This window comes from Centrocercus urophasianus, unplaced genomic scaffold (genome assembly GCF_019232065.1).
Source record: "Centrocercus urophasianus isolate 14NV4802_14NV808 unplaced genomic scaffold, USGS_Curo_1.0 seq_1294, whole genome shotgun sequence".
NCBI classification, from domain to species: domain Eukaryota; kingdom Metazoa; phylum Chordata; class Aves; order Galliformes; family Phasianidae; genus Centrocercus; species Centrocercus urophasianus.
The window spans coordinates 28-11,533 of record NW_024884469.1 but is presented as its reverse complement, the minus strand read 5'-3'; the positions used below and the strand labels follow the sequence as shown (position 1 = coordinate 11,533).

Sequence of the window (11,506 nt, the reverse complement as noted above, 5' to 3'; positions counted from 1 at the left end):
TGGCTTGTGCTTCGAGCTGCGTCTTTTGTGGCTTGTGCTTCGAGCTGTGTCTTTTGTCGCTGTGCTTCGAGCTGCGTCTTTTGTCGCTGTGCTTCGGAGAAATGGCGAAACAACAGCAAGGCAGGCGTGGGGACTGGTAAGGATATGGTTCCTTCCCAAGTTTTAAACATCTGTTGCTCTGTAATCGTCTTCTGCACTGTACAGATACGGCCTGCTTCACCATTCTTCACCATGCTTCTCCTTCTTTGTAGGCAACCTAAGGCTTGGAAGACAGTTTCCCTGCTGCTGTTCACCGTGGCTGTGGTGTCCTTCGGTGAGTCTCAGTAGAGCTCTGATTTGAGGATGCTTCTTTCGGAAGCCTCCAACAATTTGTTCTGCCCAGGGATAGGGGAGTGGGCAGCCCAAGGCAGAACATTTATAGAGGTGATTTATTGAGAGCTTTGTGGAATTCCTGGCAGGTGTTTACTGCGTTGGAAGTCTTGCTGGAGGCTCAAGGGCAGTGGAAAAAAAGACTTCATGGTAAGAAAAGAATCTCCCTTTGGCTGGACTCTTCTTTAGAGGAGCTCTGCCCCTTGTCCATGACCACTTGTTACCCGAGTCCAACTTCTGTGACCAATGCCCCGAGTTTCTCCCCTTCCCCATTCGAGCTGCTATCTCTCCATGTCTGTTAGTTCCCCCAAAGTTAGCCAGGAAGCCAGGAAGCAGCTTCTCGGTCGGGAGCTCTTGGAGCTTGCCAACCAGTATTGTCAACTCTCTATTAAACCTCGGTTACCCTGTTGTCACGCGGAGTGAGGCTCGTTCTCTGCCTCACATCTCACGGCTTGTGAGAAGACAGCTGTGTGCGCTCTCTCCATTAATTACCTGCTGTCTCTAGGCTGGTGGGTGATGATCTGGAAATGCTGAGGGTGGAACAAGAGCTCGAGAAGATCCAGCAGCAGCTTCGTTTCCTGCAATGGGGAGCAAAGGACATCACCCTGCGTGCTCTCCACGAGGCCCTGAAGAGAACTGAGCTCCCAGGCTTTACCGGCGAGGTAAGAGGACATTGCAAAAAGCTCTGCTGAGAGAGTTCTTTCGCCACTGTGGCATTATATCTCGCTAGCGTTCCCTGTCACAGACAGCTAAAAGGCTTGTCCAGCAGGAAGAAATGCTGGTGCATCACCATCGGTCCTTTTCTCTGTTGCTCCGGAGCTCTTGTAGGGGAAAGGAATGAACTCTGATGGGAATTTCAGATGCCTTAGTTGTTTCTTGCTCTCTGTCAGTCCTTCCCTGCACCTGCTGCTGTGCATGAGGTTGCAGGTTCCCCTGGAAAACCTGTAAGCCAGCACCCTGAGTTGAGCCTGGCTGCCCTGGGTGCCTGGGGCCTGTGCAGATGCACAGGAGACGCTGTGTTTCAGCCTCCCCGTGGGGCATCCAGTCTGAAGGCTGTTCTGGTTTCAGAGCCTTTGCTCCGTGGATACCGTCTCTTTTGGTGGCTTGAGCTCGCACGGCCCCAGGTCTGCGAGGGAATCTCAGGGAATCTCAAAGGCCATGTTAGCCCGAGGCCTGGCAGGCATTAGTTCCTTCTGCATTTTGCCTTTCTTCCCCATTGCAGTAGGCAAGCTCTGTCTTCTGCTTTAAGTTAACTCTCTGTGTGTGGCTGGCCTGCAGCAGTTGTGGTGACCTCTGGGCAATCCCTGCCTCGTGCCTGACTCGAGCCCCATCTCCTGGCCAGCAGGACTGTCAGCGCAGCCTGCCTGTCATGGGGCATCTCGACAGGAAAAGCCCATTCGTGCCGCATCCGTGTCCAGTGCGCTGGAGTGAGCAGCCTCTCTGTTCCCGTGCCAGATGGTCATAGTAGAGCTCTGGAGGTTCGCAGGCAACTCCCAGGCAGTGTGAATTACATCCAAGTGGAGCAGCCGAGTTTGCTTTGGCAGGCTTTGTAGGGGAGCTGGGAGGCGACTCTTTTCCCTTTTCTTTTCCTTCTGACGAGCGCTCTCCTTTGTCTTCCTTCCCAGGCTGTTCAAGAGCTGATCAATCAAGTCCTGGAGAAGCTGGAAGAAAGCCCATTCCAGATGTGTAATTATGCCAGCAAAACTTCAGGTGCCGTTAAGCTGTAGAAACAACCAGACCAAGATGGTGGTTCCAAAGGGTGTCTTGTCCAGTTTGACAGGACGGGCATTTGGGCAGGGTAGGGGAGAAGGGGTGAGGAGTGAATGGCCACCGTGTGCCCTGAGAATGTGCTTGCTGAGAGAGCCTTCAACGGGCTGGAGCACATCTGAAAAGTGGTACTCCTACTTGGTGTTGTTTCTCACATGACTGCTCAGCTGGCTGTCAGTTTATGTGGCCCCTTAGGATAGCTGAGCGAGTCCCTGCATTGTGTTGCAGAGGGATACGGCAGGTGAGAACGAGGGGAATATCACTGCTGGGGATGTATGGCTGCCTTTGAAACTCTTTTGAAGAGGACAGTGCAAAGGCAGCCGGCATTTCTGTGCAGCTGTTCATGTGGAAAACAGAGTCAGCAGCCCTTGGTTCCTCCTGGCCTTGCTTGACCACTGTGCCCGTGTTTTTATTTGCAGGCGCCGCTATCGTTCGTTCCAAGACTTCTCCCTCCTGGATTGGAAGCGGGAAAGCCTTCTGGCACTCGTTGCTGGTGACACCATATATGAGGCCTCCTGAGATTATTCTTGAGGTAAGAACAGTGTGAAACAGAGGAAGAATGGTGTGGGGCAAAGGGGGCCAAACGCCCTGCTGAGAGTTGCCTTTTACCCTTGTCTTCACCCCTTCTTGCGAGGACCTACTCCCCTCTTGTGTATCCTGGCAGAGAATTTCTTCTGCCAGACTGCCCCAGGTCCTCTGTGGAAGCTTCTGCCAGGCTAGCTTGCTTGTCTTCCCAGCCATTGTGGAGCTGTCTGGCCGGCACTGAAGGGGAACCCATAAGGTGCCACGAGAGATCTGGGCTGCGAGAACGCTGGGGCTCTTAATGAACCCCAGAGGGCACGGAGGGCGTGCACTGCAGGAGGGCCCCATGTTGTGTTTGCCAGCCCATCCTGGCACTGCTCCTGAGCTACCTGCACAAGTCGGAGCCCTGGCTGGTGCTGGGGGAAGGGGGTGGGACTGGATGAGAGGGAGCGATTGCTTCCCCTTGCAGGAAAGGCTCGTGCAGGTGGGCCCTTCTTTGCCCCGGGCAGGTGCCTTTCAGCCACAGCAGCCCCTCTTTTTTATTTTTTGCAAGCTGCCCCACAAAAGAAGGAGCCCAAGAGCTTCTGCAGGTCGTGCACCCAGCTCACCGCCATGCCCGTATGCCTGTGCTTTGGAGCAGAGCTGATGGGCCAGTACACCTGCAGAGCCCCTGATGCTGCAGCAGGATTTTCAGCCAGGACGCTCTTTTGCACATGAACGCTGTTTCTTCTTCTCTTTTCAGCCTGACAATCAGCCAGGTAACTGCTGGCCCTTCCCAGGAAGCCAAGGGCACATCCTCATCAAGTTGCCCAGGGCCATCCTTCCCACGGCAGTTACGTTAAACCATGGAGTTCCAGCAATGGCCTACCATGCAGACAGCACCTCCAGTGCTCCTAAGGACTTTGCTGTCTATGTAAGTGATTCCTCTGGGTTGTGGCGGTAGTTTTGCGTAGCGTTTGACGTGGAGGGTGGTTGCAGATCCAAGAGGGCTGCTGCGTGCAGTTCTTCCCTGCACAGGGCGAGGAACAAGCTCCTCAGAGTTGCTCCATTTCCACAGCGTTCCTTTTTTGTCCAAGGTAGCACAGCAAAGAAGGTTTCCCGCTCTTGGGGCGAGTTGGTAGTTTGAGAGGCAGAGGGAAAGGGAAGTGGCACAGTGGATGGTCCTAGACCACCTTTGCTTCAGAAAGCCCTGTGGGGCTTTGTGATCCTCTTCCAGCAGCACATCTCACTGTTCTGTTTTCTCCACCCCTGTCTTCCTGTAGGGCCTGCAGGAAGAAGGTGACGAGGAAGGAACTTTGCTAGGAGAGTTCACCTTCATGCCAGGCCAGGATCCCAGTCAGACCTTCCAGCTGCAGGTAAGGAGGATACAAAGAGGGACGTGAAGCGTGGGAGAGGGGAACCGCGGTTGGCTGGGGAAAAGCTTCCAAGCCAGAGGCGTATGAGGGCCCTCTTGCATTTCTGCTGCTGCCTCTACACTGCCTGCACATGCCCGGACCGCTGGGCTGTTTCTGTTTCCTTCTGGCTTTTAAGCTGCAGAGCTGCTTCAGCTTATAGCACCGCTAAGCTCCAGCTACGCTTGCAGCAGAAATTGCCATGACCAGGTGGCTTCCAATTGCACACAAGCGGCTGCCTCACGTAGGGTGCAGTACTGTTGGCGGGCTACTTTCACACTGGGGATGTGTGGCTTTCCAAGGATTTTGTCGTTGCTGGTAATGGGCAGCATCAGGGAGGCCATTCTGATGGGTGACATTCTAGAGAAAGCAATGAGACTTACGACCCCTGCGTTTTTCTGTGCGAGAACACACACTCAAAGCAAGTGCAAAGAACTTGGCTGTGTATTTGCTGCAGCTTTTGGTAGCTGTTTATTTCTTTAAAACTCACGTGGCCAAAGAGGTGGAGCAGGGTAAGAAATGTCTTGATTGTGCTATGGCAGCTTATCAGCGTGTCAGAAGGCCTAGCAAGGCAGCCTGAAGTAGGATGTTGCGTGAGTGTATCATTCCTGCATTGTCAGTGGCCAAAGAGGAGAGAGGAAAACACAGTTCATTTCTTTTTCTCATTGCAGAACGAGCACTCTGGGTTCATCAATTACATCAAGCTGCGAGTGCTGAGCAACTGGGGCCACCCGGACTACACGTGTGTGTATCAGTTCAGGCTCCACGGCAATCCAGCCCCTGACGGTGAAGCTAAGGGAAAGCCACTTGGTTTATCTTTCATGGAGGAGTCTCCAGATCTGAGCCCGTGACAGGGGCGCAAACCCAGGGGACGAAAGAGAGTGGCAACAAAAATTACCCTACCTTCTATCAGCGCGGCACATCCGGCCCGGCTCTGTGACTAACAAGGCAAGGCATGATGCGGGCCGTGCGCTCCAGGAGAGGAGGAAGGGAGACAACACGTGTGTCTGACAACAAAGAAAACCAACCAACAACAAAAACAAAATCAACGGCAACTGTCTGAGGAGGAGCTGAATTTACTGAATCCAACAAAATCAAACAAAATGAGAGAGACGGAAGTATCCAAAATACAAGATCTCATGTTAGAAGACTGCAGGGGAAGCACGTGCTTTTCTCCGTGGCAAACCAAGAGTGGGAAGAAGAGGCTGGTGTCCTGCCAGTAGCTCCACCTTTCTTCCTCTGCACGCTAGGTCCTCGGGAATGCCGCTCCTCCCCTCCCATCCGAGGACCCCACGTGCCCATGAATGGCAGTTCAAGGAACCAGAACATTAACTCTTTAACTCCCACTATTTTACGTGATCTTCTGAGGTGGAATATCAGCAACAAAAATCACAAAGCCACAACGTTAACATCAAATATAACATCAATTCATTCAACTTTTCCCATGTTGAGTCTCTTTTGTCCGTTGGAGTAACTGTTAAGAGATCTCCCTATTGTCTATCTCGCCCCATAAGCCTTTTCATTCCCTTTTCTCCTGCTCTCCTGTTGGGGAGGAGGAGGGAGGGAGCGGCTGGTTGGGAGTTGGCAAAGTGATCCCAAGATACTGCATTTTCCGATCCCTGTTGAAGCACGGATGGGAGTCAGCAGGAACTGCTGCCCCCTTGGACTTCCAGAGGGCAGACCTTGGCCTCCTTTGGACCGTGGTTGAGAAGGTCCCTTGGGAGGCCGTTCTGGAGCGCACAGGAGCCTGGGAAGGCTGGGCATACTTTTATGGAAGTTATTTTAAAAGTGCAGGAGCTGACCGTCACCGAGTCATGGAAGACAAGTTGACGGGCAAGGAAGCCGGTCAGGCTGAACAGAGACCTTTGGCTGGAACTCGGGAACAAAAGTAAAGTTTTTGGTATTTGAAGAATGGGCAAGCAACTTATGACAATTACGAGTACGTAGTGAAGCCGTGCAGGGAGAAAATTAGAAAAGCCAAAGGCCATCTAGAACTGAACTTGGCCGCTAAGGTGAAGGACAACAGTAAATATTTCTGTAAAGACATCAGCAGCGAGTGGAAGGCTAGGGAGAGTCTCCATCCCCTGCTGGATGATGCTGAGGGCAACGTGGTGACCAAGGGTCAGGATAAGGCTGAGGTACTTGTTCTGTATGATTTACAAACGTACAGATAGCAGAGTGGCGTGGTTAGGATGGTATTATACGGGTTTTATCATTAGAAAGATTATCGTGGTGGAAAGGGAGAATCAAAAATTAGACGCTCAGCCGTGGCCTAGGCTCGCAGTAGAAAACTCCAAAGGGAGGGATCTCCGGAAAGAGATCCTTCCCCAGCGGCAGTCAGCCCTCAAATGGGGTCTGGGAGAGGTGGAGCCAGGCTGCACCCCTCCGGGTCACACAGTTGAATTGCCTCCACCCGTGCTCCCGTGGCTGAGTCAGTCCTTGCCTCAGGCGATCAATCAGTGGTTCAGGCTGTGACTCAGCAGCCCCCATACACCTTCTTTGCCTCAGTCCTTAATAGTAAGACTAGTTACTCCCTGGGCACACAGCCCCTTGTGCCGGTAGGTAGGGATGGGGAACAGAATAGGCCCTGCACAATCCACGATGAGATGGTTTGGAACCTGCTCTGAAAGCTGGGTGCTCACAAGTCCGTGGGGCCAGATGGACTGCGTCCTAGGGTGCTGAGGGAGTTGGCGGATGTGGGAGCCACTCTCCACCCTCTTTCGGCAGTCCTGGCTAACTGGAAACATCCCGTTGGACTGGCAAACGTGACACCCATCTTCAAGAAGGGCTGGAAAGATGATCCTGATAGCTACAGACCTGTAGTCTCACCTCGGTGCCAGGGAAGGCCATGAAATGGATCGTCTCGGGAGGCCTCACGGACCAGTTAATGGTAAGCTGGGGGTGAGGCCCAATCAGCATGGCTTTATGAATGAAGGTATGGCTGTCAATGTGGTCTGCCTGGACTTCAGTAAAGCCTTTGGCACCCTCCCCCACAACATTCTTGTGGAGAGGCGGCTGCCAACGGTTTGGATGGGCGTACGCTCCGCTGGGTGAAACGCCGGGCCCAAAGAGCTGTGGTCAGTGGAGTTAAGTGCAGTTGGCGGCCAGTCCAGAGTGGTGTCCTCCAGGGCTCGGTACTGAGGCTGCTTCTGTTTAACATCTTTATTAATGATCTTGATGAGGGAATTGAGTGCACCCTCAGTGGGTTTGCGGATGACTCCAAGCTGGGAGGGAGCGTTGCTCTGCCAGAGGGGGAAAAAGGCACTACAGAGGGACCTGGGTCGCTGGGCCGCGGTAAACTCTATGAGTTTCCGTAGGGCAGGTGTCGGGTCCTGCATTTTGGTCACAACAGCCCCAGGCAACCCTACGGGCTTGGGGAGGGGTGGCTGGAAAGCTGCCTGACGGAAAAGGACTTGGTGTACTGACAGACAGGCGGCTGACTATGAGGCAGCAGGGTGCTCAGGCGGCCAAGAAGGCCAGTGGGATCCTGGGTTGCCTTCCAAAGAGCATGGCCAGCAGGTCAAGGGAGGTGATCCTCCCCCTCTCCCCTGCCCTGGTGAGGCCGCATCTGGAGTACCGTGTCCTGTCCCGGGCTCCTCAGCGCAAGAAAGACAGGAAACTTGTAGAGAGTGTGAAGCAGAGTGCTGGAAGGATGTGGAGTGTGCCCTCCAGGAGGAGGTTGAGATGTTCAGGAGTATCAGAAAGCGTGATCGGGAGGCAGGCTTGTGGTGTAAGCCTCTGAGAGGTAGACGTGCTGGCCCTTCCCACGAAGACAGGGACATGTCTTCATCAAGTTGCTTGTGGCCATCTTTCCCACAGCAGTTATGATAAACCACCGAAATTCCAGCAACAGCGTACCGTGCAGACAGCATCTCTAGTGCTCTGGGTTCATCAGTAACATAAGGCTGCAACTGCTGAGCAACCAGGGCCACCCAGAGTACACCTGTGTGTATCATGAACATACTCCACCATGACAGTAATGCTAGGAGAAAGCTATCTGGTTTACTTCAGAATAAATAACTTTTCCTATGTGGAGCCTCTTTAGTCCATCTGAGTAATTGTTAAGAGAAAAGAGAACAAGTACTTATGCTGGGAATACCAAGCATTGGTGCTTGTCCTTATGTTTCCAGGCTTCAGGAGAATTAAATAATCATTTAGGTTGCAAAAGACGTTCAAGATCACTGAGCCCAATTGTGTGCTTCTGTATTTTTGTTACTTAGCAGGGGGCCAACCTGGTCCTCTGGCATGCAAGTCATTGATTCCAGTGTACACAGCTACTTACTGAAGCCATTCAGTACTCCATGCTGGCTTTTTTTTTTTTTTGTCCTGTGATTCCCCAGACTGAACTCAGAGTTTGAGGTGGGGCCTCACCAGTGCAGTGTACTGATTTGAAGAAATCTATGTGTATAAACTTAACAGCAGCACTTTGTTACTGTTAAGCAAGGTACTCATTATTGGCAGAGCTGGGATGGCATTGGGATAACTCTCCAAGAACGGTCACTGGCTGATTGTTCACGAACAGGTTATGTTTTCAAATGTATTAGATATTCATTATGTTCCCAAATTTGTTATCCTATCCACTCCCAGCGATTTCCCAACAGACATGGCCTTATCTGGCTATCTCTGATGTCATCTAGCTTTCTAACACCATAATGGTCCATTGTTGGTCTACCACTGCCAGCCCTTTAGTGGGTATCAGGGGTCTTTTACTTTCTCCCAACACTCCTTTTGTCCCAAAGATTGCTGTGCAACGCAAGGAAAACCAGGGAAGTCTCTGCACACACAGATAAAGAAGACGAAGGGGAATGTCTTGATGCTAGCTGTCACACTGTGGGCTAATTCCACCTGGCGTGTGGTTCCCATAAGGATTCCACCAAACTGTCACACAGCTTTTCCACTGTTGTACGCTCACAACATGCCTCCCCATCTACAGGGTGCTTCCTCAGCCCTGCTGGCACTGCTGGGCCTGACGCACCCTAGGCTACGGCTAGCATTCCTGGCTGCCTGGGCGCACTGCTGACTGATGCTCAACGTGCTGTCCAACGAGATGCCAAGCCGCTTTCAGCGGAGCCGCTCTCCATCAGATAATATGGCAGCCTCGGGCTGCGGGGCGGGATTGGACCGTTGGTGCCCGCCTCTGCTGGGCGGTGCGCCGTTGGCTTTGGAGCCGCCGCGTTGCTAAGGGGACGGGAAGCGGCGGCGACAGCGGTTGCAGCGAGCTGACAGCTGACAGCCCGGCCCGAGCGTTTCTACTGCCCTGAGGCTCTCAGCACTATAAACCGTAGGTGAGTCCCAGAATTTAGCCTGTTCAATTGGGATGGTTTATCCGTGTTACAGAAGTTTTTGAATCTGTTGTTGGCATTTCGCCTCGGAAGTTTATTGCTTTGCAGTATGCCCTTCAATTCAAGCACTTAGAAGAAGGAGAGTCAGGTGAGCAGTAATACAGCAAATTAAAAAAGAATGAGGGCTCTGACAGAATTAGGTAGAGAAGATTCTGACAGACTGTCATCCGAAATCTGGGGAGAAAACTCTCTGACTCCAACACGGTGCTAGAAAGTGGTGTTCCTTTTTTCCTCATGGTACTGGGTGACTTGAGCAGCAAGCGTGCTCTGAAAGAGCTCAGGTTCTATATTTAAGCAGTTAAGACATATGCACGCAGTACATAGGTCTACATATTCATCCTTTTGTCCGAGGACTCATTAATATCTATGCTAATGTCCCTTTGGACATGCTCAATAGAACTGGGCTGGTCGAGTGCCTATCTACTGCTTCCCCATTTTCCATCATCAGCACCATCACTGAGGGCTATGGCTAACTTTGAGCCACTTCTCCCCAGCTTGGAAAATTTTCCATTGCTTATTAGGCCATAACCACTTTTAAAACAACAAATGTGGAATCCAAGGAAGACGTTCTTGCAGCTACTGCATGCAAAAGATGAAAGTATTCTATTATGGCTTCTTGTGAGGCAAAATCATTGAGGTGAAGGTTAAAAGTATTCTGTTATGTCCACAGTGCAAAATTACTGAGGAAAACAAGACTATGCACCCACTAAAATTGAAATGGAAAGTTTTAGAACTATAACTGACAGATTCCTTTTGCTAAACAAATATATTGCTTCTTAAACTGATGTACTATTGCTGAACAAACCAACCAATATCAAGACCAATTACTGTAGTGAAATAAAACACTGTAATGATTCTTCGCCCCTAATGCAAGGAAAATAAGTTCTTACAGGCAATCTTTTTCCTAGGCACATGTCAGCATGATGATTATGTACTAGCACCTGAGGAAGATACCTGCCTTAAGACAGTGTGGTACACTTACATAACTCTATTTGGAGTCATCTCAGTAAGTCTCCTGTGTTTCTTAGCACAATTCCTTAGAGTGTCTTTTTCTTCCCTGTCTGCCATTGTTTTCCCCTCAAGGAGTTGTGCAGTTTCTTTTCTGTTTTTGTGTAATTGCTTATTTTTGTGCACAGGAAGCAGAGAAAAGAATATATTTGGAGATGGCTTGATTTTTATTTTATTTTTTAAAGGAGGGAGGAATGGAGGATCGGGTGGGGTTATTTTACAAACAGAGGCCTAAAAACGGACAAGTCAGAAAGCTTTCTTTGCTATTGTTGATGGCTGAGAAGGAAGGGTAACAGAAGACTTAACTGCTTTCAGTTGTTGACTGTGACTCTTGCTCTTGGTGCCCTAGACCTGGTCTGCTGCATGAAGATGTGCAGTCCCCCGTTTTAATGGGACAGCTTGAATGATGTTTCATATATTACATCAAGGCCTTCTCTTTTTGAATGTGGAGCTCCTGAAATGTCCCATGCTTTGTCCCCTGGAATATAGAATCCTTGTCTTCTACCTTTGTGAAGAAGTGCAGCATTTCACTTAATTTCAAGTTGGCTAGATTTGTTAGTTTCTTGACAAAGGGTCACTAACAGTTGAATTTCACCATCAATATTTTCCTTTCTGTTGCTTCAGAATGATATTACCAGATGCCTGTGGAGCAGCCAGAGAAATTGACGAACTCAGAAATCCCACATCCTCCTACATCCCAGATTCCAGGTCTTGGTGATCTTGCAAAAGCTCACAATGAAGGGATGCTTGGGTGCCGTAGGAGGTGGATCAAAGATACTGATTCAGCTTACATAAGGCTAGCAAAGCAAGGAGGCCGACCTGGTGTGTTATCTTTTTTTTACTTGTTTTAGCAGTATTTTCTTAGGTTTTTACTTGAGTATGGTGGTAGAAAAAGCTTATAGTCCTATCGGAAGAGTCCTCCGGGTTTTTGGAATTAAACTATGGAAAAAACTTCTAGTTGAAAATGTCACCTAAGAGGTCAGCTTGTCATGACATCTGCTGCATTTAGCTACCTGTTGGCAAAATTTGTACTTTTGGGGTATTTCCAATCTGCTTGGATGATGCCAACTGTTTATCTTCATTTGAGATAGGTCTTTACAGTCTGTG

The 11,506-nt window shown here is 50.5% G+C and overlaps 1 protein-coding gene across 1 annotated transcript; it reads left to right on the top strand.

Moving 5' to 3' along the window:
* The first annotated feature begins 86 nt into the window (after nucleotides 1–86).
* On the top strand, nucleotides 87–5,230 carry LOC122156573 (SUN domain-containing protein 3-like). Its single transcript, XM_042811375.1, has 9 exons — nucleotides 87–136; nucleotides 252–313; nucleotides 459–519; nucleotides 875–1,031; nucleotides 1,995–2,079; nucleotides 2,556–2,668; nucleotides 3,401–3,571; nucleotides 3,921–4,013; nucleotides 4,721–5,230. Exons 1-9 carry the CDS (start codon nucleotides 102–104, stop codon nucleotides 4,898–4,900), a joined length of 957 nt encoding a protein of 318 aa, XP_042667309.1. The 5' UTR covers nucleotides 87–101; the 3' UTR covers nucleotides 4,901–5,230.
* Nucleotides 5,231–11,506: the final 6,276 nt, after the last annotated feature.

Bases quoted from the DNA above. Each gene is read 5' to 3' on its own strand.
- LOC122156573 (XM_042811375.1), top strand. From the start codon at position 102: ATGGCGAAACAACAGCAAGGCAGGCGTGGGGACTG. The intron at 2,669-3,400 runs GTAAGAACAGTG...TTCTCTTTTCAG, and splicing joins CTCCTGAGATTATTCTTGAG to CCTGACAATCAGCCAGGTAA. The intron at 4,014-4,720 runs GTAAGGAGGATA...TTCTCATTGCAG, and splicing joins GTCAGACCTTCCAGCTGCAG to AACGAGCACTCTGGGTTCAT.